Source organism: Rhinopithecus roxellana, chromosome 8, assembly GCF_007565055.1.
Source record: "Rhinopithecus roxellana isolate Shanxi Qingling chromosome 8, ASM756505v1, whole genome shotgun sequence".
Lineage (NCBI taxonomy): Eukaryota > Metazoa > Chordata > Mammalia > Primates > Cercopithecidae > Rhinopithecus > Rhinopithecus roxellana.
The window spans coordinates 55,590,293-55,618,094 of NC_044556.1; the positions used below are offsets into that span (position 1 = coordinate 55,590,293).

The 27,802-nt window shown below is 46.6% G+C and overlaps 1 protein-coding gene across 1 annotated transcript; it reads left to right on the plus strand.

Annotated features, from left to right (window-relative positions):
* The first annotated feature begins 3,161 nt into the window (after nt 1-3,161).
* F11R (F11 receptor) lies at nt 3,162-26,867 on the plus strand. Its single transcript, XM_010367095.2, has 10 exons — nt 3,162-3,500; nt 21,691-21,759; nt 21,930-22,037; nt 22,280-22,426; nt 22,708-22,910; nt 23,079-23,181; nt 23,310-23,417; nt 23,654-23,666; nt 23,973-24,021; nt 24,158-26,867. Exons 1-10 carry the CDS (start codon nt 3,437-3,439, stop codon nt 24,191-24,193), a joined length of 900 nt encoding a protein of 299 aa, XP_010365397.1. The 5' UTR covers nt 3,162-3,436; the 3' UTR covers nt 24,194-26,867.
* The last annotated feature ends 935 nt before the right edge of the window (nt 26,868-27,802 follow it).

A 27,802-nucleotide genomic window follows, 5' to 3' on the forward strand; every position in this document is an offset into this window, starting at 1 on the left:
CCCAGGAGGTGGAGGCTTCTGCGAGCCATGATTGCACCACTGCACTCTAGCCTGGGCAACAGAGCAAGAGCCTGTTTCAAAAATAAAATAAATAAATAAAGGCCGGGCATGGTGGCTCATGCCTGTAATCCCAGCACTTTGGGAGGCTGAGGTGGGAGAATCACTTGAGCTCAGGAGTTCAAGACTAGCCTGGGCTATACAGCAAGACATCGTGTATACAAAACAAAACAAAAAACAAAAATGAAAGAAAAGAAAGAAAGGAAGGAAGGAAGGAAGGAAAGAAGGAAAAGAAAGAAAAAAAAAATAGCAGGATGTGGCAATGCCTGTGGTCCCATCTACTCAGGAGACTGAAGTCGGAGGATTGCTTGAGCCCAGGAGGTGGAGGCTTCTGCAAGCTATGATTGCACCACTGCACTCTAGCCTGGGCAACAGAGCAAGAGCCTGTTTCAAAAATAACATAAATAAAGGCCGGGCACGGTGGCTCATGCCTGTAATCCCAGCACTCTGGGAGGCCGAGGTCGGTGGATCACCTGAGGTTGGGAGTTCGAGACCAGCCTGACCAATATGGAGAAACCTCGTCTCTACTAAAAATACAGAATTAGCCTGGCGTGGTGGCACATGCCTGTAATCCCAGCTACTAGGGAGGCTGAGGCAGGAGAATCGCCTGAACCCAGGAGGCGGAGGTTGCAGTTAGCCAAGATCGTGCCATTGCACTTCAGCCTGGGCAGCAAGAGCGAAACTCCATCTCAAAAATAAATAAATAAATAAATAAATAAGTAAGTAAATAAATAAATAAATAATAAAACAAAATAAAATTTCTTAGACACTGAGTCTTTTCCCTATGTTGCCCTGGTTGGTTTCAAACTCCTGGCCTTAAGTGATCCTCTCCTTCTGCCTCAGCCGCCTGAGTAGCTGGGATTACAGGCACATATCACAGAGCCCAGCTGTCAGTGTATATACCTTTCTCCAAGACTTTAAATTTCTTTCTTTCTTTTCTCTCTCTCTCTCTCTCTCTCTCTCTCTCTCTCTCTCTCTTTCTTTCTTTCTGAGATGGAGTTTTGCTCTTGATGCCCAGGCTGGAGTGCAATGGCATGATTTCAGCTCATTGCAACCTCCGCCTCCCAGGTACAAGTGATTTTCCTGTCTCAGCCTCCCAAGAGCTTGGATTACAGGCATGTGCCACCATGCCCGGCTAATTTTTTTGTATTTAGTAGAGATGGGTTTCACCATGTTAGTCAGACTGACCTCAGATGATCCACCCACCTCGGCCTCCCAAAGTGCTGGGATTACAGGTGTGCTCCACGCACCCAGCCAAGACTATTAAGCACCCCGTAGGTGGTTTACATTGAACGGAACCAGAAGCAGAACTTTGGCCAAAGAGATGGGGACAAAGGAATGAGAGCAAAGGTGAAAAAGGCAAAATGTCAAACAATATCATTCTTTTGGATAAAAATGTGGTCTTTTCACTTGCAATGAGGTAATGCTAAGGAAGTTTTTTTCCACAGTCTGCATATACTTAGTACAGTTAAAATTAAATCATCGTAAAATAGAAACTACAACTAGCAAAGGTGTTGAGCATGAATTTCAATTAAAAATGATGTAACAGGCCGGGCGCGGTGGCTCAAGCCTGTAATCCCAGCACTTTGGGAGGCCGAGACGGGCGGATCACAAGGTCAGGAGATCAAGACCATCCTGGCTAACCCGGTGAAACCCCGTCTCTACTAAAAATACAAAAAACTAGCCAGGCGAGGTGGCGGGCGCCTGTAGTCCCAGCTACTCCGGAGGCTGAGGCAGGAGAATGGCGTGAACCCAGGAGGCGGAGCTTGCAGTGAGCTGAGATCCGGCCACTGCACTCCAGCCTGGGTGACAGAGCAAGACTCCGTCTCAAAAAAAAAAAAAAAAAAAAAAAAAAAAAAAAAAAAAAAAAAAAAATGATGTAACAATATAAATATTAACAGAAAGTTTGAGTATCAACATCGTCTATAGAAAAAAGGTGGCTGGCTGGGCACGGTGGCTCAAGCCTGTAATCCCAGCACTTTGGGAGGCCGAGGCGGGCGGATCACGAGGTCAGGAGATCGAGACCATCCTGGCTAACCCGGTGAAACCCCGTCTCTACTAAAAAAATACAAAAAACTAGCCGGGCGAGGTGGTGGGCGCCGGAGGCTGAGGCAGGAGAATGGCATAAACCCGGGAGGCGGAGCTTGCAGTGAGCTGAGATCCGGCCACTGCACTCCAGCCTGGGCGACAGAGCGAGACTCCGTCTCAAAAAAAAAAAAAAAAGAAAAAAGGTGGCTTAGTCAGCACACAACTATTAGTCACAGTGAGAAAACAAATAATTCTGAAATGTAGGGACCTGTCCACAGATCAAATATGTGTAAAGGACATATCCACAGTCACCCAAAGATGTTTATAGAGCATGTTCAGCTCAGTTTGTATCATCTGGGTGTGTTTTGTGTACATCTGTTTAACTTTCTTCTTGAGATAACGTCATTCCGCTTTTCTCAAATTGTGTTGTTGTGGGTTTTTAAAATTTTTTTTTTTGTTGTTTGCTTTTTGAGACAAGGTCTGGCTCTATCGCCCAGGCTGTAGTTCAATGGCGCGATCTAGGATTACTGCAACTACCGCCTCCGGGCTCAAGTCATCCTCCCACCTCCGCCTCCCAAGTAGCTGGGACTATACTGACCAGGCTCCCATTTTCCAACTGAGTGCTCCCTTTCCCTTGTTTTTTTCCCTTTCTTCCTCCCAGCGCAGCTCATCTCTCAAAGCTGCCGGTGGAGTGGACAGAGGAACAGTTTGGAGATGGTGTCAAGGTAACATTCCATTTCTCTCCCAGTCTTCTCCCCTGCCCTCGCATATTAATAGGTGGTTTTCACTTGCCAAGAGGCAGGACCAAAGTTTCTGCAGCACCAAACTGCAGGTGCAGTTGCACCAAGCAACTTACATTCAAACAAACACAAAACCCCAAACCAAGCCCGTCTCCGTAAATTCCACACCACGACTGCCTTCCTTACTTCCTCCTTAGAGATACTTCTCAGCCCTCCAGCTCCAACTGAGAACCCAGCCAGTCAGGAAGTCCCTACTTCAGGAACACCAACCAATCAAGGGGCCGTCACCTGCTGAAGGTGCGGAATTCGTCTCCTGACGCGACAGTCTCCTGGGCCAATCAGAGGCAGCTCATGTGGGGAAAGGCGCAGTGCGCCGAGGCAGGGAGTGGCGGCAGGGTAACACCTGGCCGAGGTGACTCGCTCTGAAGAGCGGCGGTTCCTTACTCCAATCAGAACGCGCAGGGGTGGGGAGCTGGCCAATCAGCCGTGGAGGGCGGGGCCAGGCGGGGCTCCACCTGGCGGCTGGTTCTCAGTCCCAGCGCTGCAGTCTGCGGAGCTGTGTCTGTTCCTAGGAGCCCGTCGGCGGCTGTTGTATCGGGAGCCTGATCGCGATGGGGACAAAGGCGCAAGCCGACAGGAAACTGTTGCACCTCTTCATATTGGCGATCCTGTTGTGTAAGTTCCCGGAGTTTCGGGAGGAATCGGGGCGGAGGTTGGAGGAAGCCTCTCCCCACGCCCCTAGCCCGCGGGAGGGGAGGAGCTCAGAAACCTTCCTACCTCGCTCTCCCTGTTTCACCACTCTCACAGCTGGGTGAGTAGGTGGCTCCCCTCCCCCACACTGGTGAGTTGTGACCGTACCCCTCACGCTGCACACACCAGAGGTACACTCCTCGTCTCACTGGAGAGGGCCGTCGGGCCATGGACCCTTCCACACTCATCTACCCAGCGCGCGCTCCACACGCACCTGGGAAGGGCCAGCCTGCCCCTCCAACGCGCACCCAGCATCCACGAACCCCGCTGCGCAACCGGGAGCCTTGGCTCCTTAAGGGTCCTTGGAGAAAATCGAATGGAGGTGGTCTGGGGTGGAAGTCTCTTTCCCTAGCTTTTGCTGAAGGAGTCTCTGGCTCCTCTGAATCTTTGGATTGCGGCCGTTGCTCTGGGAAAATGTCTGGGTGAACAGTCTAAAGAGGAAATGCAATAGAAACCTGAAATTTCTCTAAGCGCAGCAGAGGTTCCAGCGAAGTTCCTTTCTGGAATAACTACCTCAGGAGTCCTTAACGTGTTGTTCTGAGTGACTCTTCCCAGGGGGAGAGTGTATCTGTTGGTTGGCTGGATTCTCATCAGAGCCAGAGCTCTGCCCTCCCACTGGCTGTGTATGAGAGTTTTTGTTTCCTTTGTAAACTCCCTTTCCTGAGGAACAATGAGGCTCCCTTGCTAGGGCATGCCTCTGTCTCTAGATATGTTTGTGTGGGGCTGAGCGTGTAGTCGGTTGGTTTGTGCGTTAGTCAACCTGTGGCATCAACTTTGTGTTTATCTGTCTGATTCTTGAGTGTGCGTGTCCTTGTGTGGGTAGTTGTCTCAGTATGTGTTCTACACGAGTCTCCCCCCACCCCCAAGGTTCTTTTTTAGAAAGTGTTAAATAAATGAATGATTACAATCAGTACTGGTGTATGTAGATTCCCTGCCCTTAGATGAATTGACTGTTCTTTTGTACCTTATCACAACATAAACCCTTGGGGGAGATTGGACCAGAGGCATATCTCGTCCTCTTTGTATTTTACGGATAAGGAAACAGGTCCAAGAGGGGAAATGACTTCTAGGTTGACAATAGAGTTAGGGGTGGAACCTGGGAACGGAACCAAACCCTCTCGACTTGCTTTTCCTTTTACCATTTTTGAATCCAGCATCTCAAGCACCCTATACCACAAGAACTGTTTGGGATACTGCTTCAGAATCTACTGTCTTACTTACCTTTAAACTTACTTTCCTACTAGCTTCTTCATTCATGTCTCCCCCGCCTCCTTTTTTTTTTTTTCGCCCAGGCCGGAGTGCGATGGCGCCATCTTGGCTCACCGCAACCTCCGCCTTCCAGGTATAAGCAATTCTCCTGCCTCAGCCTCCGGAGTAGCTGGGATTACAGGCATGCACCATCACGCCCGGCTCATTTTTTGTGTTTACTAGAGACGGGGTTTCACCATGTTGGTCGGGATGGTCATGAACTCCTGGTCTCAGGTGATCCACCCGCCTCGGCCTCCCAAAGTGCTGGGATTACAGGTGTGAGCCACCGCACCTGGCCATGTCTCCCTTTTATTCTACTCTTCGATTTCCCTTTTCTTTATTTTCCCTTTTTCCCCTACCCCTTGCCTATTTTACTTCTGCTTGTATTTTAGAACTGCTAGTGACACCCATAGTTAATTTTTGGTTATGTGGTTCTGGCACTAAAGGTTTTTCCAACCTTTGTACTGTGCCAGTATTTTTCCCCTAAGCCCAGAAGTTTTTCTGGGTGAGTGACTGTATTTGTAACAGTTTTGTCTGTGACAGTATTTGTCATGCTTAAAAGTTTCCTGGAGCTGCTTCCTCCCTATCCTTTGCCACTGCTTCCTTTCTTTTGTCTTCCTCTAATTTCCTATATTATTTATGATAATCCTAAAATAATCATATACTGGCACTGGAAGGGTCATTGATAGCACCATTTTGAGCTTGGAGGTGTCTTCAGGGAACCAAGCCACAGTAGTGCAGAGGGAACCTGAGATGATGTCGCATTAGCCTGTTAGGACAGTGGGTCCTGGGAAGTGACATGTCCAGGGGATGGAGGAACTGACCTTGTAACTTTTAAATCAGGCTAGATCTGGGATGGGGTTGGGGGAGGGGGGAGTCATTCGGTTAGTGCAAATGAGGATGGAAATGGGAGCCGGGCCACCACACCTGCGTTCTAGCTTGCTTTCTCTCTGCCCTGTTTGTGATCTTAGGCAGTAGCTCAGTCTTTTCATCTGTAAAATAGAAGTAATACTTGTCCCACCCTTGTCATGAGTGTAGTATCACCACTGAGGAGTTCCGGGTGGGCAGGGCAGAACTGCTGCCCTGCATCTGGGTCATTCTCTGAGTCCCAGTGTTTCCTACTGATGTTTCTGACTCAAGCCCTTCTAGCTTTGCCCTTTCAGGGGCAGGCATACCTCAAAACTGTAGACTGGTGAGTTACTCCTCCTTTCCTCTACTCCTACTCCCAAGAGTGAATTGTTCCCTCAGAACTAGAAACTGGTGACTGGCACTTCCTAGTTCTACCTGAAACTAGGAAAAGAGTGGCAGTGGAATTCCAGTGCCCTTTATTTAGTCTTTGCCTTCTGGCTCTCGACCCCCCCCCCCCCCCCTTTATTTTTTGAGACAGAGTCTCATTCTGCTACCCAGGCTGGAGTGCAGTAGCATGATCTTGGCTCACTGCAAGCTCCACCTCCCGGATTCAAGCAGTTCTCCTGCCTTAGCCTCCCCAGCAGCTGGGACTACAGGCAGGCACCACCACACCTGGCTAATTTTTTGTATTTTTAGTAGAGATGGGGTTTCACCATGTTGGCCAGGCTGGTCTCGAACTCCTGACTTCAAGTGATCCTCTTGCCTAGGCCTTCCAAAGTGCTGGGATTACAGGCGTGAACCCCTGCACCCGGCCACTCCAAACCACTTTTACCTCACGATGTTGCTCTTCAGTTCCTTTGTGATCATGGCTTGTGAAATCTCCAGCCCAGTTCTGATTCAAGATAGAGCTACTGTGATTTTTTAAAAAAATATTTATTTAGAAGAGGTTAATTGACATGGTGTTATAATTAAAATGATATCAAAGGGGTGGGGTATCTCATTCCCACATTGCTCCTGTTCACCCCAGACCCCAATAGTTTCTTTTTTTTGAGCCGGAGTCTAGCTCTGTCACCCAGGCTGGAGAGCAGAGGTGCATCTCAGCTCACTGCAAGCTCCGCCTCCCAGGTTCATGCCATTCTCCTGCCTCAGCCTCCCGAGAAGCTGGGACTACAGGCACCCGCCACCATGCCCGGCTAATTTTTTGTATTTTTAGTAGAGATGTGGTTTCACCGTGTTAGCCAGGGTGGCCTGGATCTCCTGACCTCGTGATCCACCCACTTCGGCCTCCCAAAGTGCTGGGATTACAGGCGTGAGCCACCGCGCCCGGCCCCTGAACCCCAATAGTTTCTTATGTTTCTCTTCAGTGTTCCATTTTACAGATACTAGTATATATAAATAAAACTTGTTTTTTCTCCCCTTTCTGACACAAAAAAAGGCATACTACATACATATATTCTACATCTTGCTTATATGTATATATATCATGGGGTTTCATTTTGTTGTTGTTGTTTTTTGAAACAGAGTCTCACTCTGTTGCCCAGGCTGGAGTACAGTGGCATGATTATAGCTCACTGCAGCCTTTTTTTTTTTTTTTTTTGAGACAAAGTCTTGCTGTGTTGCCCAGGGAGGAGTGCAGTGGCGCGATCTTATCTTGCTGCAAGCTCTGCTTCCCAGGTTCAAGTGATTCTCCTGTCTCAGCCTCCCGAGTAGCTGGGACTACAAGCGTGCACCACCAGGCCTGGCTAATTTTTGTATTTTTAGTAGAGACGGGGTTTCACCATGTTGGCCAAACTGGTCTTGAATTCCTGACTTCAAGTGATCCACCTTCCTTGGCCTCCCACAAGTGCTGGGATTACAGTCATGAGCCACCGTGCCCGGCCTCATTGCAACCTTGACCTCCTGGGTTCAAGCAATCCTCCAGTCTTAGCCTCCTGAATAGCTGAGGCTATAGGCAAGTGTGAGCGGTAAGCCATACCTGGCTAATTTAAAATTTTTTTAGTATAGACAGGGTCTCACTATGTTGTACAGGCTGGTCTTGAATTCTTGGCTTCAAGGGATCCTTTTGCCTCGGCCTTTCAAAATGCTGAATGACAGGTATGAGTCACCACACCTGGCCATATTGGTTTCTAGGGATTGTGGCCTTGGCTGTTAGGATACATCCCACCCCCTCCAAGTCAGCTGAGTTCAATGTGCACTTGTTCTGTGGACACATAAATGGGCAACACACGTTTCCACCACACCCAAAAATAGATTTAAATGCCATGCACATTTTATGTGATAGGAATAATGAGACTTGTTTATCACATCTGTTAGGTTTCACTAGAGACCCTGGGGATCTCTAAACTCAAACCAATTTCTGTTTCAGAGATTCAGGAAAGACCTGGATGACCTTGCGTCCAACGTAATTGAGGAGGAGGTTTCACTATTGTGTGAGGGTTGTGGAAAGCAATATGAGTGAACACATACTGTGAGAGTAGACGCACACTGGGGTTTTCCTGGCATTGAAAACCCAGAGTTCATCTGCCTGGACTCCCTGATAAGCAGGGTTTCTGTCTAAAGTCCAGCTGCGTCATTTGTTTCACAATGTAGGGGCGGAACAGGAGGAAGCAGCTGGCTGGCAGGAAGTGGATGCCGGGCCCCTGAAGTAAGTCCTGGGTAGGCAGGCTCAACCTTCCTTTGCACTGGGAAGAGGGGTGGTTGGGGAGCTGAGCAGGTAGAACCGGAAATTCTGCAGAGTGGGCAGGAGGGAGCCAGGGAGTGAAAGCGCTCCTGTCTTACCCTGCCATTACCACTTTCTGCTATCCTCAGAGGGCCCGAGCCAGCTGATTGACATCACTGAAAGTGCAGCCAAGGATGGCTGTTTAGACATAGCTCACCTGTTGTTGGCCTCACAGAGCCTTCTTCTTGCCCACGCATTCCTTAACTGTTCTACCTCAACCCCTGGAAAGGCCCTGTCATCTGTGGAACTTCCCTGGCGGTGGAGCCTCTTGATCTTTACGAGGAGGCCAACTCTTATGGGAGTTACTTCAGACTCTACAGGCTGAGTGGTGGGGAGGAAGGGGAAAACCAGGGTGGAAGCTCTAGGTCCAGGTTCTAATTATATTGCAATGTGAAATTCACTTGTTAATCCAGCAAACATTGGTGTTTACTATATTCTGAGCACTGTGCTAGAGGTTAGGGGGAAAACATGAAGTTAAACTGGGTATGCTATAGCTGGTGGGGTGAGGAAGCCCTGACTCATCCTTCATATTGCAGGGCTCTGGCTCCCTGGCAACTGGAGGGTCTTGTGATCTCATATGCCCAGAGGGAAGTTTGGATGAATTATTAGAGAAAACCAGAGAGACTGGCTGACTGTTTTCCCTCTTTTCCCCCCTCCTCTTCTTTCTTCTTCTTCTTTTTTAAATGAACAACAAACACCAGGGCCTACTTGAGTTGTAGAGGATGGGAGGAGGGTGAGGATAGAAAAACTACCTTTTGGGTACTATGCTTATTAGCAGGGTAATGAAATAATCTTTACACCAAACCTCCATGACATGTAGTTCATCTGTATAACAAACCCGCACATGTACCCCGAGCCTAAAATTAAAGTTCAAAATAAATAAATTGGCCAGGCGTGGTGGCTCACGCCTGTAATCCCAGAACTTTGGGAGGCTGAGGCAGGTGAATCACCTGAGGTCGGGAGTTCCAGACCAGCCTGGCCAACATGGTGAAACCCCATTTCTACCAAAAATACAAAAATTAGCTGGGCGTGGTGGTAGGTGCCTGTAATTCTAGTTACTCAGGAGGCTGAGGCAGGAGAATTGCTTGAACCCAGGAGGTGGAGGTTCCAGTGAGCCAAGATCACGCCATTGCACTCCACTCTGAGCAACAAGAGCAAAAACTCCGTCTCAAAATAAATAAATAAATAAATAAATAAATAAATAAATAAATTCAAACTCAACACTCAACTCAAAGAAAATTATTTTTTTCTTTTATTTTTATAGAGATCAGAGCCTCTCTTTTTAAAATTTCTTTTATTCTTTTTTATGTTGTATTTCTTCTTTTATTTTTTGTTATTGATATCCCTGAGACATAGAGATTGGATCTTTCTTTCTTTTTTTTTTTTTTTTTTTTAGAATAGAAATCTAAAGCTTTTATTTATTTATTTATTTATTTATTATTTTTATTATACTTTAAGTTCTAAGGGTACATGTGCATAAAGTGCAGGTTTGTTACATATGTATATTTGTGCCATGTTGGTGTGCTGCACCCATCAACTCGTCAGCACCCATCAATTCATCATTTATATCACGTATAACTCCCCAATGCAATCCCTCCCCCCTCCCGCCTCCCCATGATAGGCCCCAGTGTGTGATGTTCCCCTTCCCGAGTCCAAGTGATCTCATTGTTCGGTTCCCACCTATGAGTGAGAACATGCGGTGTTTGGTTTTCTCTTCTTGTGATAGTTTGCTAAGAATGATGGTTTCCAGCTGCATCCATGTCCCTACAAAGGACGCAAACTCATCCTTTTTTATGGCTGCATAGTATTCCATGGTGTATATGTGCCACATTTTCTTAATCCAGTCTGTCACAGATGGACATTTGGGTTGATTCCAAGTCTTTGCTATTGTGAATAGTGCTGCAATAAACATACGTGTGCATGTGTCTTTGTAGTAGAATAATTTATAATCCTTTGGGTATATACCCAGTAGTGGGATGGCTGGGTCATATGGTACATCTAGTTCTAGATCCTTGAGGACTTGCCATACTGTTTTCCATAATGGTTGAACTAGTTTACAATCCCACCAACAGTGTAAAAGTGTTCCTATTTCTCCACATCCTCTCCAGCAACTGTTGTTGCCTGACTTTTTAATGATTGCCATTCTAACTGGTGTGAGATGGTATCTCATTGTGGTTTTGATTTGCATTTCTCTGATGGCGAGTGATGATGAGCATTTTTTCATGTGTCTGTTGGCTGTATGAATGTCTTCTTTTGAGAAATGTCTGTTCATATCCTTTCCCCACTTTTTGATGGGGTTGTTTGTTTTTTTCTTGTATATTTGTTTGAGTTCTTTGTAGATTCTGGATATTAGCCCTTTGTCAGATGAGTAGATTGCAAAAATTTTCTCCCATTCTGTAGGTTGCCTGTTCACTCTGATGGTAGTTTCTTTTGCTGTGCAGAAGCTCTTTAGTTTAATTAGATCCCATTTGTCAATTTTGGCTTTTGCTGCCGTTGCTTTTGGTGTTTTAGACATGAAGTCCTTGCCCATGCCTATGTCCTGAATGGTACTACCTAGATTTTCTTCTAGGGTTTTTATGGTATTAGGTCTAACATTTAAGTCTCTAATCCATCTTGAATTAATCTTTGTATAAGGAGTAAGGAAAGGATCCAGTTTCAGCTTTCTACTTATGGCTAGCCAATTTTCCCAACACCATTTATTAAATAGGGAATCCTTTCCCCATTTCTTGTTTCTCTCAGGTTTGTCAAAGATCAGATGGCTGTAGATGTGTGGTATTATTTCTGAGGATTCTGTTCTGTTCCATTGGTCTATAGCTCTGTTTTGGTACCAGTACCATGCTGTTTTGGTTACTGTAGCCTTGTAGTATAGTTTGAAGTCAGGTAGCGTGATGCCTCCAGCTTTGTCCTTTTGACTTAGGATTGTCTTGGCAATGCGGGCTCTTTTTTGGTTCCATATGAACTTTAAAGCAGTTTTTTCCAGAGATTGGATCTTTCTATGTTGCTCAGGCTGGTCTTGAACTCCTGGGCTCAAGTGATTCTCCCACCTTGGCCTTCCAAAGTGCTGGGATTGTAAGCATAAGCTGCTGCACTGCACCTGGCCAGAAAATTCTAATAATTAGCAGGATATCTAGAAAAAAAATAATGGTTTCTTAGTAAAGTAGTGGAAGGAAGTAGGTCCTTTTCTGTTATGGGTCTGACCTGACCCTTCATGTACAAGAGATGGTTGTTGGTGGTTTCTGTTAAGAGTCTGGAGGCCTCTGCCTTCTGTGACCGTCTTCTCACCCCAGCAGTGCTTTGGTGCAGTTCATGGAGCACCTCCTCTGTGCAAAGTGTAGTGCTGGGAGCTAGGGAAGGATACAAGCAGAACTCAAGAAATTGCAGACACATATTGACTAGGTAGAGTACAGAGCAGTGTGTGCCAGGGACTGTCAACAAAGTACAGAATGTTTTGGGAGCATAGAGGAGAAGAGAGTAACTTTTTAAAAAGATAAGTTTTTTCTTTTTGTTAAAAAAAGTGATACATGCTCAATGTAGAAAAATAGGAAAATGCAAAGGACTATGGAGAAAATAAAATCACGTGTAATTCTGTTATCTAGAGCTAAACACTACTGGTGTTTCATTCTAGTCTTTTTGAATTAATGTGTGATATATGTCTATATTTCCTACAAAATATACTTTTTTTTTTTTTTTTTTGAGATGGAATCTCACTCTGTTACCCAGGTTGGAGTGCAGTGGCACAATCTCGGCTCACTGCAACCTCCACCTCCTGGGCTCCAGCAATTCTCTGCCTCAGCCTCCTAAGTAGCTGGGATTATAGGTGCCCGCCACCACGCCTGGCTAATTTTTTTGTATTTTTGGTAGAGATGGGGTTTCACCATTTTGGCCAGGCTGCTCCTGAACTCCTGACCACCTGCCTTGGCCTCCCAAAGTGTTAGGATTACAGGTGTGAACCACTGCGCCTGACCCAAAATATACTTTAAATAAGGTCCTTTCTATAGTATTCCTAAAGTATGGCTATCTCATAATTTACTTATTCATCTTTTGTTGGGCATTTAGATTTCTCTTTTTTCTTTGCTATACTAAGTAACATTAAATTGGCTGGGCATGGTGGTTCATGCCTGTAATCCTAGCACTTTGGGAGGCTGAGGCAGACGGATTACTTGAGGCCGATCACTTGAGGATCACTGGCCAATGTGGTAAAACCCCGTGTCTATCAAAAGTATAAAAATTAGCTGGGCATACCATGCCCAGTGTGTGCCTGTAATCTCAGCTACTTGGGAGGCTGAGGCAGGAGAATCTCTTGAACCTGGGAGACGGAGGTTGCCGTCAGCCGTGATCACACCACTGCACTCCAGCCTGGGCAACAGAGCAAAACTCCGTTTCCAAAAAAACAAACAATAAAACTTAAATAATGTTAAATTATTCTTGTACATGGATCTTTTTTTTTTTTTTAAGACGGAGTCCCGCTCTGTCGCCCAGGCTGGAGTGCAGTGGCGTAATCTCAACTCACTGCAACCTCCACCTCCAGGTTCAAGTGATTCTCCTGCCTCAGCCTACCAAGTAGCTGGGATTCAGGTGCCTGCCACCATGCCCAGCTAATTTTTGTATTTTTGGTACAGACGGGGTTTCACCATGTTGGTCAGGTTGGTCTCAAAGTCCTGACCTCAAGTGATCCGTCTGCCTCAGCCTCCCAGAGTGCTGGGATTATAGGCATGAGCCACTGTGCCCGGCCAAAATCTTTAAACTTACCTTTGATTGTTGTCTTAGGTTATATGCCTAGAAATTGGAGTGAGATTAATTTTGACTGAGGAAAGGTATAACAGATCAATGGACATTGAACAGGATCTTGAAAGATACATAGGATTTCCTTGCTTGTCCAATAAAGTTACATATAGCATAATAGTTTTAGAGCCTCAAAATCAGGCAAAGTTGGGTTAAGATTCCTACCTTGCTATTTGTAGCCATATGGTTTGGATTTTTTTTTTTTTTTTTTTTTTTTTTTTTTTGAGATGAAGTCTCACTCTGTCACCTGGGCTGGAGTGCAATGGCTTAATCTTGGCTCACTGCAACCTCCACCTCTTGGCTTCAAGTGATTCTCCTGCCTTAGCCTCTCGAGTAACTGGGATTACAGGCGCCTGCCACCATGCCCAGCTAATTTTTGTATTTTTAGTAGAGATGGGGTTTCACCACGTTGGCCAGGCTAGTCTCAAACTCCTGACCTCGTGATCTGCCCTCCTGGGACTCTCAAAGTTCTGGGATTACAAACGTGAGCCACTGTGCCTGGCCTGGGTCAACTGTTCTAAGCCTCAGTTTATTCATCTGTAAAATGAAATGGTAACGATAGCACTTCAATAGTACTTGTCTCATAGGGTTATTTATTTATTTATTTATTTTAGAATTTAGTGAGAAAATGCATATAAGGCCCAACCTTAATAATATGCCACTTCTACCATTATGCCATTGGCAGTCATAAGACCCTGCCAGATTCATGGGGAGGAAAGATTTTTTTTTGAGACAGAGTCTTGCTCTTTCATCCAGACTGGAGTACAGTGGCACGATCTCAGCTCACTGCAACCTCCACCTCCTGGACTCAAGTGGTACTCCAGCCTCCCAAGTAGCTGGGACTACAGGTATGTGCCATGCCTGGCTAATTTTTGTAATTTTTGTCATGTTGGCCCGGCTGGTTTTAAACTCCTGACCTCAAGCAATCCACCCACATCAGCCTCCCAAAGTGCTGGGATTATAGGTGTGAGCCACCGCGCCAGGCCCCTGGGGAGGAACTTAGACTTCACCTCAGTCACAATGTAAGTAGAGCATGGGGGAGGAGATAAATATATAGATAGATGTGGCTGTTTTGGAAAATACTATTTGCCACGGTTGTTTCATCATTATTATTCAGGTACATAGTAATTTCCAGGAATTACATCCTGCAGTGTCCTCAGTATTCGTGGGCATGCGTGACTGCAGCTGGTTAATTTTTTTTTTTTGGTAGAAATGGGGGTCTCACTGTGTTGCCCAGGCTGAGAAAACATTTACTAAATGTCAACTGGTACCGGTTTTATTATGCTAAGTGTGGGATACTCAGAATATTAACACATGGTCCTGTTTCGCTTGGGGTTTACCATGGGAGACATACTTGTACACAGATGATGTCATTATAATGTAGGAATTGCTTTGACAGTGTTTTGGATGGGATAATTAAAGCCTAGGAAAGAGGCTTAGGTGAGGCTATGGTGAGGACTGGGCATGTGGGAGGTTGTTTTCCAGAAAATAATGTGGATGAATACTGCTTCCCAGATAAAGAGGGGAAAAGGGTGTTCCACATAGCAGAAATAGCATGAGCAAAGGCAGAGATTGTGAAACAGCCCAGTCTTTGCTAGGAATTTTAAGTAGTTTTGTATTGCTAGAGGTTAAATTGCAACAGTAGAGTGGGTGATGAAGATGATAACCTTATCAAAAGGTCAGATAGTGCTGGAACTTTCTTCCAGCACTTCCAGCAGGGAGAGAGGGAGGTGGGCGTTTGGCAGAATATAGGGATTATTGGAACTTTCTTAGCTTGCAGAAAAATTTGGATTTTATCATGTAAGCAATGTAGAATCATCAAAAGCTTAAAGGACTTGTCAGATTTGCATTTTTAGGAAGGCTGTATAGTGTAGTGTAGCATTGTATAGCCTCTGCAGTTGGACCGCATTGGTGTGAATCTGCACTACCACTCACTGTGTGGCCTTGGCCAAGCTACCTAACTAGTCTGGGCCTCAGTTTCCCCATGTAAATATGGGTGATAACAATAGAATCACCTAACTCTAAAGGCTGTTGCAGGGATTAAATGATACTACTTATAATATGCTTACAACAGTGCCTCAAATACAGTATGTGCTCAATAAATGCTAGCACTTCATCCAGTAGTGGGATGGAGAATGGACTTTCTTTTTTTCTTTCTTTTTTTTTTTTTTTTGAGAGGGGTGTTGCTCTGTCACACAGTCTGAAGTGCAGTGGTGCCATCTCAGCTCACTGCAAGCTCCACCTTCCAGGTTCACGACATTCTCCTGCCTCAGCCTCCCGAGTAGCTGGGGCTACAGGTGCCTGCCACCATGCCTGGCTAATTTTTTGTATTTTTAGTAGAGATGGGGTTTTACTGTGTTAGCCAGGATGGTCTCAATCTCCTGACCTTGTGATCCGCCTGCCTCGGCCCCCCAAAGTGCTGGGATTATAGGCGTGAGCCACCGCGCCTGGCCGGAGAATGGCCTTTCTATACGTGGGCCCAAAACCTGAGCAGGCCAAAAATCTACTGATGCCTTTAACTTTGTGGCTTTTCTTGTTGTGAACTTAGAGAAAATTAAACTTGACAATGGAAAGGATGGAATTCCCTTCTATTTTGGTTTACCATGTACATTAGTAGGGCATTTGTATGTGTGTGTACAGTATGGTATGTATGGGCCCAAGGTTAAGTGCAAAAGGGGAGCTGTGAGGAGGCAAGGGAAAATATAAAATAGATGAGGAGGATGGGCAGGAAAACTGTGAGTGTCCTGATACAGATTGGATTCAGTGAGAGCAAACTCCTAGCTCTGCTGGTCCATCTGTGAAGGTTCTAGAGAAGGGGCTGCCTTTCCAAGGCAGCTGCAATGACAGGGGAGATGTGGTTTGGTGGGCTGGAGTAGGTACTTTTCAGGCTTTATTTATATGTTTTGTTGAAGAAAACATTGAAGTCAGAAAGAAGTACGTGTACAGAAGGTCCTACGAGCAGATGATGATAATCATAAAATATAATACTTATTTGGGGCTTCCTGTTCAGACACTGCTCTAAGCACTTTATTTGTACAGTATTAGCTTGGTTAGTTCTCAAAACAGCCCTTTGGTGTAGAAACTGTTATTATCCCCATTTTACAGATGGGTAAACTCAGATTTGAAGAGGCCAAGTGGCTTGTCCAGGTCACATAATCTAGTAAGTAACAGAGCTGGGAATTTTTTTTTTTTTTTTTTTTTTTTTTCTGAGACAGAGTTTCTCTGTTGTTGCCCAGGCTGGAGTGCAATGGCGCGATCTTGGCTCACTGCAACCTCTGCCTCCTGGGTTCAAGCAATTCTCCTGCCCCAGCCTCCTGAGTAGCTGGGATTACAGGCATGTGCCACCACGCGTGGCTAATTTTGTATGTTTTGTCTTTGGCTAATTTTGTATTGTAGAGGCGAGGTTTCTCCATGTTGGTCAAGCTGGTCTTGAACTCCCCACCTCAGGTGATCCACCCGCCTTGGCCTCCCAAAGTGCTGGGATTACAAGCATGAGCCACCGCGCCTGGCCTTTAGACGGAGTTTCTTGTTGTTCAGGTTGGAGTGCAATGGCATGATCTCAGCTTAATGCAACCTCTGCTTCCCGGGTTCAAGTGATTCTCCTGCCTCAGCCTCCCAAGTAGCTGGGATTACAGGCATGTGCCACCACATCCGGCTAATTTATATATATATATTTTTAGTAGAGATGGATTTTTGCCATGTTGGCCAGACTGGTCTCAAACTCCTGACCTCAGGTGATCCACCTGCTTCGCCTCCCAAAGTGCTGAGATTACAGGCGTGAGCCACTGCGCCCAGCCCAGAGCTGGGATTTGAACGCAGGCAGTCTGGTTCCAGGGGCCTGTTCAAGAACAAGAAGGGGAATGTGGACCAGAATGGCTGAGGTGTCCTCTGGAGAATGGGAAAGGCATGGTGATAAGGCTGGCCTTGACTCATGATGTGATAGGCCATCACAGTAGACCTTGGGAGAATTGGCACAGTTAGGCCACAGGCAGACATAGTTAATCCTGCAACAGAGGTGGGTGGGAGGACACTAAGGCGGAGGTTCATGTATTTGAAACAAAAGAACAGAAGCCCAGACCAGGTGATGGCAGTGAGGATTAATGAAGAAAAGGGTAATATGCCTGTAGCCCAATGTGTTTGTGTACATATGTGGTGTGAATGTGATGATCTGAGAGGACTCAACAAAGAACTTTAGCTAAACCCAGAAGTGGTGGAGGAACAACCATCAAATTCATATGTTGTGATTTGTGTGTATATGTGTGTTAATTTCAAAGGCTAGTTTTTAGTCTAATTAGATGCTGCTAATAACCCAACCCATAGGTTGGGTTCTTGGGAAGCTGACTCTGAGATGTCAATAATCATACAAGACATTTATTAGGGAGTGCACTTGGGATCCACGCCCATGGAAAGGAGGGGAAGGAAGCAAGATTGGAGAGAGGGAGAGGCCAAGTTTGCGTTGTAGTCCTGGTGAGGCCTCAGCCTATCTCACAGACAGCTTTGGAACAGAAGTGCCCCCACCCTTTTTTTTTTTTTTTTTCTGAGACCAAGTCTCGCTGTGTTACCCAGGCTGGAGTGCAGTGGTGCAATCTCGGCTCACGGCAACCTCTGCCTCCCGGGTTCAAGCGATTCTCCTACCTCAGCCTCCCGAGTAGTTGGGATTACAGGTGCCTGCCACCATGCCCTGCTAATTTTTGTATTTTTAGTAGAGATGGGGTTTCACTGTATTGGCCAGACTGGTCTCAAACTTCTGACCTTATGACCTACTCGCCTCAGCCTCCAAAACTGCTGGGATTACAGGCTTTTGAGCTGCCACACCCAGCCAAATAGCATTCTTAATGAGAGTTGAGTAAGAGACTTCCACAGGCATGGTGGCTTACGCCTGTAATCCTAGCACTTTGGGAGGCCAAGGCAGGAGAATTGCTTGAGCTCAGGAATTTGAGACCAGCCTGGGTAACATAGTGGGACCTGGTCTCTACAAAAAAACTATAAAAGTTAGCTGGGCAGGTGGGGTGTGGTGGCTCAGGCCTATAATCCCAGCACTTTGGGAGGCCGAGGCAGGTGGATCACTTGAGGTCAGGAGTTCGAGACCAGCCTGGCCAACGTGGTGAAACCTTGTTTCTACTAAAAATGCAAAAAATTAGCCAGGCATGGTGGCACGCGCCACCTGGCCACCATGTTGGCCAGGCTGGTCTCAAATTCTTGACCTCAAGTGATCTGCCCTCTTTGGCCTCCCAAAGTGCTGGGTTACAGATGTGACCTACCGTGCCCAGCCTATACCCTTCTTTTTTGAAAACCATACTATATGGCCAGGCGTGATGGTTCACATCTGTAATCCCAGCACTTTGGGAGGCCAAGGCAGGAGAACTGCTTGAGGCCAGGATTTCTAGACCAACCTGGGCGATGCAGCAAGACCCTAGCTCTTAAAAAAAAAAAAAAATTCCAGCCTGGCCAACATGGTGAAACCCTGTCTCTACTAAAAATACAAAAAATTGCCAGGCGCGGTGGCTCATGCTTGTAATTCTGGCATTTTGCGAGGCCAAGGCGGGTGGATCACTAGAGGTCAGGAGTTCGAGACCAGCCTAACCAACAAGGAGAAACCCCATCTCTACTAAAAATACAAAATTAGCCAGGCATGGTGGCGCATGCCTGTAATCCTAGCTGCTAGGGAAGTAGAGGCAGGAGAATCTTCTGAACCTGGGAGGCGGAGGCTGTGGTGAGTCCAGATCGCGCCATTGTACTCCAGTCTGGGCAACTAGAGCGAAACTCCATCTTAAAAAATAATAATAATACAAAAAACTAGTTAGAACTTGCTAGGCGTAGTGGCGGGTGCCTGTAATCCCAGCTACTCAGGAGGCTGGGGCAGGAGAATCTCTTGAACCTGGGAGGCAGAGGTTGCAGTGAACCAACCGAGATCGCACCACTGCATTCCAGCCAGGGCGACAGAGTGAGATTCTGTCTCAAAAAAAAAAAAAAAAAAAAAAAAAAATTAGACTGGTCGCCATGGCTCACGCCTGTAATGCCAGCACTTTGGGAGGCTGCAGGGGGAGTTTGAGACCAGCCTGGCCAACATGATGAAACCCCATCTCTACTAAAAGTACAAAAATTAGCCGGTGTGGTGGCAAGTGCCTGTAATCCCAGTGTTTGGGAAGCTGAGGAGAATCACTTGAACCTGGGAGGCAGAGGCTGCAGTGAGCGGAGAGAGTGCCATTGCACTCCAGCCTGGGCAACAGGAGTGAAACTCCATCTTAGAAAAAAAAAAAAAGAAAAAGAGTATAATAAGAGAAAAAAAGGATGTAAGAGTAACCTATATCTTGAGTCTCTTATCTATAAAGTGGGAGAGAGACTACTTATCTGGACTAATTCATAGTGTTATTTTTTTAAAAAAATAAAGTTGTTTTATTTATTTATTTATGTATTTATTTATTTGAGACAGAGTCTGGCTCTGTCAGCCCAGGCTGGAGAGTGCAGTGGTGTGATCTCGACTCACTGCAAGCTCTGCCTCCTGGGTTCACACCATTCTCTTGCCTCAGCCTCCTGAGTAGCTGGAACCACAGGTGCCCACCACCACCCCCGGCTAATTTTTTGTATTTTTTTTGGTAGAGATGGGGTTTCACCGTGTTAGCCAGGATGGTCTCGATCTCCTGACCTCGTGAACCACCTGCCTCGGCCTCCCAAAGTGCTGGGATTACAGGCGTGAACCACTGCGCCCGGCCCAGTGTTATTATGTCAGATTGAAATACATGTATACAGATATTGTCTAAACATCAATGCCAAAATTAAAAAGAAACCTAAAGGACTTTAGAGCACATCTGTTTCATATTTCAGAGAGGAAGGGGAGTCTCAGAGGTCAAGAGACCATATTCAGTTATGTGCATAATTAAGTAAAGGAAAAATTTACTTGAATTCAACAGATGTGTTTGAATTCTACATTTATCTAAGACAGGGTCCTGACTTGAAGCCATGAATAAAAGGATATTTCATGAATTTGACTTTGGAAACGTGAATGAGAATAATTGTGTAAGTGCAGGTTTGTAGCTGCACCGTGTGGTCCCAGAATCCCTGGTCACTGCTTCTTTTTTTTTTTTTTTTTTTTGAGACGGAGTCTCGCTCTGTCACCCAGGCTGGAGTGCTGTGGCCGGATCTCAGCTCACTGCAAGCTCCGCCTCCCGGGTTCACGCCATTCTCCTGCCTCAGCCTCCCAAGTAGCTGGGACTACAGGCGCCGCCACCTCGCCCGGCTAGTTTTTTGTAGTTTTTAGTAGAGACGGGGTTTCACCAGGTTAGCCAGGATGGTCTCGATCTCCTGACCTCGTGATCCGCCCGTCTCGGCCTCCCAAAGTGCTGGGATTACAGGCTTGGGCCACCGCGCCCAGCCTGGTCACTGCTTCTTAATTTGACCTTTGTGGATCCCTCCCGTGAACCCTGATGCACCTCCCCCATATTACTTAATTAGCCTTGTTGCTCCTCCCTCCCTCCACCCAGCACACACTACCTTTTCTTTCTCCGTTTGGTGAGCAGAATATTCTAATGAGGTGATCTGAACCAACTTCTAGTCCCAGCTTCACCTCAGAACCAGTTGTGTGATTTTTTTTTTTTTTTTTTTTTTTTTTAGATTGAGTCTCTCTGTGTTGCCCAGGCTAGAGGGCAGTGGCACGATCTCGGCTCACTGCAACCTCCGCCTCCCCGGTTCAAGCGATTCTTCTGCCTCAGCCTCCCAAGTAACGGACTACAGGCGTGCCACCACGCCCGGCTAATTTTTGTATTATTAGTAGAGACGAGGGTTTCACCATATTGGCCAGGCTGGTCTCGAACTCCTGACCTCATAACCTGCCCACCTTGGCCTCCCAAAGTGCTGGGTTTACAGGCCTGAGCCACCGGGCCTGGCCCCAGCTGTATGACATTAGGCACATTTACTTCTTGTACTCTTAGTTCCTCATGTAAACTCGGGATAATAATACACGTCTTGCCGATCTGTCATGCTTGTTTCCAGGATCAAATGATGCAATGTGTCATAATGTATGCAAAAACACTTTAAAAAGCACCACATGCTCCACAAATGTCGAGTATTATTATCCTCATTATGGCTCTGCCCTTCCCTTCCATTCCTTGCCTCCAGCCCTGCTGGCTTCCTTCTATCATTGTCTTGACAAGTGGCTGCAATCATTTGTTGAGAAGCTTTCTCTGAACGGTGAAATGTCATTCTGGAAGCTGCCCTTGGACTAGTAGAAATCTAATTAGATTATTGGGAGTCACAGGGAGAAAAATTAGAAGCAAAAGAAGCTGCATTTGAGAGATTTCCATTGATAAAAGAAGTATTAGTCTGCAATTGTAGCAAAACGCACTTAAAGAAGACATTTAGAATCATGGTGACAAAGTGTGAGAGTCAGGAGGAGCATAAGTCTGGAATCCCTTCTGCTTAGGGTCTGTGAGTGGAGAAGCCCTGTCTGCTGGGTCTGTGCCTCCCTCTTCCTGGCATTTCTCTGCTTACTCCTGACGGGGCCCACCTCTTTCTCCTCAGGCTCCCTGGCATTGGGCAGTGTTACAGTGCACTCTTCTGAACCTGAAGTCAGAATTCCTGAGAATAATCGTGAGTTGGGAGGGGCCGTGGAGGGTGGCTCTCGAGGGTGTGAGGGTGAGTAGTTGCCGGCCGCCTGGGGACCTAGAGAGCACCCAGCCCAGCCTGCAGTTTAGGGCTGTTCCCCATCTCGTGTATTTGCTGCTGCTTCCTCCTCCGGCTCATTTTGACCCTGTCTGCAGCTGTGAAGTTGTCCTGTGCCTACTCGGGCTTTTCTTCTCCCCGTGTGGAGTGGAAGTTTGACCAAGGAGACACCACCAAACTTGTTTGCTATAATAACAAGATCACAGGTGAGTTGCTTCTCCTCCTTCCTGATTGCCTAGGTTGTGGAGGGGTTATCATGCCTGGATTCTACGATCCAGGCTTTGTGCCCTTATCCCAGGGCACACCCTGGGGCTCAAGTCCTCATGGCCTTCCCACTCCCCTTTCTGGGGGAAGAGGAGAGCACTTGCGTACCTTGGATGCCCCCTTCATCAGCTTCCCTTAGCTCTCCAGTTCACTCTGTCCTTGCCCTTGCCTCCTCTTGTGGTAGCTTCCTATGAGGACCGAGTGACCTTCTTGCCAAGTGGTATCACCTTCAAGTCCGTGACACGTGAAGACACCGGGACATATACTTGTATGGTCTCTGAGGAAGGCGGCAACAACTATGGGGAGGTCAAGGTCAAGCTCATCGTGCTTGGTATGTGCCACATATCTTCTGGGTGGGCCTGGAGTTAGTTACTTCCCATAGCAGGCTCTGCTGAGCTTTGGAGCTCTTTGATGGTGAGAATGCCCACAGGTGGGACTATTCAGAGTCCTGGAGCTGCCAGAGAGGTGATAAGCCCTGGTTAGGTGGCAACCAGGGGCATGGTGAGGGTGGGAGGCTTGAGCCGAATAGATGGGGGTACCATTCTAGTTGGTTACTTAGACTCAAGCAGCCCCCACCCTGTACTCAGCACCTTCTGTCTTTCTCTTCCACAGTGCCTCCATCCAAGCCTACAGTTAGCATCCCCTCCTCTGCCACCATTGGGAACCGGGCAGTGCTGACATGCTCAGAAAAAGATGGTTCCCCACCTTCTGAATACACCTGGTTCAAAGATGGGATTGTGATGCCTACGAATCCCAAGAGCACCCGTGCCTTCAGCAACTCTTCCTATGTCCTGAATCCCACAACAGGAGAGCTGGTATGGATGGGGTGGTGGTGAAAGATGTGTGGGGCATGCAGTTATAGAACCCCAAAAAGTGGGAGGAAGAACAGGCAGCAGGGTGAACTTGGGATTGGGGTCAGGAGACATTAAAAAATGGCTATTTTGCTTCTTCAAGCAGGAAGCCAATTTGTTTTCCTCCCTCAGGTCTTTGATCCCCTGTCAGCCTCTGATACTGGAGAATATAGCTGTGAGGCACGGAATGGGTATGGGACACCCATGACATCAAATGCTGTGCGCATGGAAGCTGGTGAGAGTTAGGGCTTGAGCCCAGACCCGGGGTGGGGATCGGCGTCTGCTTTTCATCCTGCCATTGGCGATCCTGTCGGTACCGTGAGTGAGTATCCTGGTGCTTGACTTCTCATTTGTGTCTCACAGTGGAGCGGAATGTGGGGGTCATCGTGGCAGCTGTCCTTGTAACCCTGATTCTCCTGGGAATCTTGATTTTTGGCATCTGGTTTGCCTATAGCCGAGGCCACTTTGACAGTAAGTATCTGCCCCCAGAGGCTCTCCTTTGTACTGCCCCCATCCCAGGGCCTGGCATGGGTGTCATCTGAGTACTGACCCTGATACTGTGCTCATGTGTGTGGGTGTTGTCCCCTGGGGAAACACTGATCACCCATCTAACACACACCAAGAGCTGGGGGCCTGCCCCTCCATCTTCCCAAGCCATGCTGTCTTCTGTCCTGCTGACACTCATGATCCCATTTCTTCTCTTTCAGGAACAAAGAAAGGGTGAGTGAGGTGCTGTCCTGGGGTTCTCCAAGTTTGAGAGCATGGATGCATGCCATTTGAAGCTGAAGTGGGCCCGGGGGAATGGGTTGAAGGCAGAAGCAACCAGTTTGGAGGGAAGGCATCTAGGATATCCAGCCCTTTCTCTGTGGCCTTGGCCCTGGGCCTGTTCTATTTCCCCCCACCCATGCCTTTCTGCTGCGCACTCTGTGCTTCTGTAGCATTCTCGGTTCTGGCCTTTAAAGTTGGCAAGGAGGGGTAATAAGCACCTAGGTGGCTGAGTGTCTCTGTCTTCTGGCTTGTTCACAGGACTTCGAGTAAGAAGGTGATTTACAGCCAGCCTAGTGCTCGAAGTGAAGTGAGTATGCCTGCCCTGGGCAGGGGTGGGCTACCTGGGGCTGGAGTGAGGAGATTTCTAGCCCATGTTTATGTGTTTTGGGGATTATCAGCTAAAGACGACTATTGAGAGTTGACCCGATGTTTTATTTTTGCAGGGGGAATTCAAACAGACCTCGTCATTCTTGGTGTGAGCCAAGACGGGCTCACCGCCTGTCATCTGCACTTGCCTTACTCAGGTGCTACCGGACTCTGGCCCCTGATGTCTGTCGTTTCACAGGATGCCTTATTTGTCTTCTACACCCCACACGGCCCCCTACTTCTTAGGATGTGTTTTTAATAATGTCAACTATGTGCCCCTTCCTCCTTCATTTTCTCCCTTCCTTTCCTACCACTGCTGAGTGGCCTGGAACTTGTTTAAAGTTTTTATTCCCCATTTCTATGAGGGATCAGGTAGGAATCCTGGGTATGCCATTGACTTCCCTTCTAAACAGACAGCAAAAATGGTGGGGCTCCCAGGAATCTGCACTCAACTGCCCACCTGGCCAGTAGGGATCTTTAAATAGGGATCTTGAGCTTGGTTCTGGGCTCTTTCCTTGTGTACTGAGGACCGGGGCCAGCTGTTCTAGAGTAGGGATTAGAGGCTAGAGCAGCTGAAATGGTTGTTTGGTGATGACACTGGGGTCTTTCTATCTCTGGGGCCCACTCTGTTCTGTCTTCCCATGGGAAGTCCCTCTGCCCTGTCCTCCTCTTGAATACAAGCCGACTGACATTGACTGTGTCTGTGGAAAATGGGAGCTCTTGTTGTGGAGAGCATAGTAAATTTTCAGAGAACGTGAAGTGAAAAATATTTAAAACCACTGCTCTAAAGAAAAGAAAACTGGAGGCTGGGTGTGGTGGCTCACGCCTATAATCCCAGAGGCCGAGGCAGGTGGATCACCTGAGGTCAGGAGTTCAAGATCAGCCTGACCAACATGGAGAAACCCTACTAAAAATACAAAATGAGCCAGGCATGGTGGTACATGCCTGTAATCCCAGCTGCTCAGGAGCCTGGTAACAAAAGCGAAACTCCATCTCAAAAAAAAAAAAAAAAAAAAAAAAAAAAGAAAGGAAAGAAAGAATAGAAAAGAAGAAAGCTGGAGCTGGTGGCTCAGGCCATCACCCTTCCCTTGGCTGGAACTACTGGACAGACCCTTTTGAGATGTGCTCGTGGTGCTGTGGAGATGTGTGTAGTGGTCTTAGCTCTTTGTTGAGCCTGTGTGTGTGTGTTGTGTGGTCTTAGCTGTATGCTGAAATTGGGCGTGTGTTAGAGGGCTTCTTAGCTCTTTGGTGAGATTGTATTTCTATGTGTTTGTATCAGCTGGATGTTGCTGGAAATAAAACCTTGGTTTGTCAAGGCTCTTTTTTGTGGGAAGTAAGTAGGGGAAAAAGTCTTTGAGGGTTCCTGGGCTCCTTTGTACAACAGGAAAATGCCTCAAAGCCTTGCTTCCCAGCAACCTGGGGCTAGTTCCCAGTGCCTTGTCCTGCCCCTTCCGGGTTCTTATCTCAAGGCAGAGCTTCTGAATTTCAGGCCCTCATTCCAGAGCCCTCTTGTGGCCAGGCCTTCCTTTGCTGGAGGAAGGTACTCAGGGTGAAGCTGATGCTGTACTTGGGGGATCTCCTTGGCCTGTTCCACCAAGTAAGAGGAGAAAGTACTTACTCTTGTACCTCCTGTCCAGCCAGGTGCATTAACAGACCTCCCTATGGCTGTAGGAACTACTGTCCCAGAGCTGAGGCGGGGGGATTTCTCAGGTCATTTGGGGAACAAGTGCTTTAGTAGTTGTCTAAAGTAGTAACTGCTGCTATATTTAGTGGGGTGGAGTTCAGAAGAAATTTGAAGACCAGATCATGGGTGGTTTGCATGTGAATAAATGCGAATGAGCAGGACAGGCCTGGCTGTCATTGCTTTCCTCCTCCCCATTTGGACCCTTTGCCCTTACATTTTTGTTTCTGCATCTACCACCATCCCACCAGTCTATTAACTTAGCAAGAGGACAAATAAAGGGTCCTCTTGGCTTGATTTTGCTTCTTTCTTTCTGTGGAGGATATACTGAGTGCCACTTTGCCCTATCCTATTTGCAAATCCCTAACAGAACTGAGTTTTCTATTAAGGATCCAAAAAGAAAAACAAAATGCTAATTAAGCCATCGGTTAAGGGTCACATGCCAATAAAAAAATAAATTTTCCAGAAGAAATGAAATCCAACTAGACAAAATGAAGCTTATGAAATGGTTCAGTAAGGATGAGTTTTTTTTTTTTTTTTTTTTTTTTAAGACAGAGTCTCACTTTGTCACCTAGGCTGGAGTGCAGTGGTGTGATCACCCGTCTTCCAGGTTCAAGCCATTCTCCTGCCTCAGTCTCCTGAGTAGCTGGGATTACAGGTGCATGCCACCATGCCTGGCTAAGTTTTGTAGTTTTAGTAGAGACAGGGTTTCACCATGTTGGTCCGGCTGGTCTCAAACTCCTGACCTCTTGATCCACCTGCCTCGGCCTCCCAAAGTGGTGGAATTACAGGTGTGAGCCACCGTGCATAGCCAAGGATGAGATTTTTAAAGTATGTTTCAGTTCTGTGTCATAGTTGGAAGAGAGAGTAGAAGGGATATGGAAAAAATCATGGGGAAGCAGAGGTGATTCATGGCTCTGTGAATTTGAGGTGAATGGTTCCTTGTTGTCTAGGCCACTTATGAAGAATATGAGTCAGTTATTATCAGCCTTGGAATTTACTTCTATAGCTTACAACAGACCTTTTGAACTGGAAAACACCTTGTCTGCATTCACTTTAAAATGTCAAAACTAATTTTTGTAATAAATGTTTATTTTTCACATTGAGTTTGTTTAAATCCTGAAGTTCTTACCTTAAGAGAATTGGGACTCCTAGAGTGATTGGACATTTGAAATATTCCTGATAGTCTTGTTAATTAAGAGATTAGGATATCTTTCCATTACCTTGATAATTACATTTTAATTTAGCTTTTTTCATTGGCCTGTGTTTGAATGAGAATAACCCCAAAATGGACATTTCCTATGTTAAAGTGACATTTAGGGGATAGAAAATGAGAGCAGTTCCATGGATTTTGGTGTTTCCCCTGAGACATGAACTCAGCGTACTCTGGGATAAAATGATTGAGTGTTAAGGATGTGTTTGTTGTTCCTGTCGTTTTTTAATTTTCTTCAGAGTATACAACATGGTTTGATATGCATATACATTTGTGTAATGATTGCCATGGTCAATTAACACATACATCACCTCCCCATGTTTTGTTTTGTTTTTGTTTTTGTGACAGAGTCTTGCTCTGTTGCCAGGCTGCAGTGCAATGGTGCGACCTTGGCTCACTGCAACCTCCACCTCCTGGGTTCAAGCAGTTCTTTTGCCTTAGCCTCCCGAGTAGCTGGGACTACAGGCGTGCGCCACCATGCCCAGCTAGTTTTTGTATTTTTAGTAGAGACGGGGTTTCACTGTGTTGGCCAGGATGATCTCGATCTCTTGACCTCATGATCCGCCCGCCTCCACCTCCCAAACTGCTGGGATTACAGGCGTGAGTCACCGCACCCAGCCACATCACCTCCCATGTTCTATCTTACATATTCAGAACTTGTTCATCTTGTCACTGAAAGCGTGTACCCTTTGACCAACATTGTTTTACCTGTCTTAACAGGATCTACAGATCAAGGACAGGGACAGGGGACAGGGGAGGGGATAGTGGAGGAAAATGGAGTTCGTCTGTTTCTAAATGAGGGGACAGTATGTTTCTTGGTACATGAAG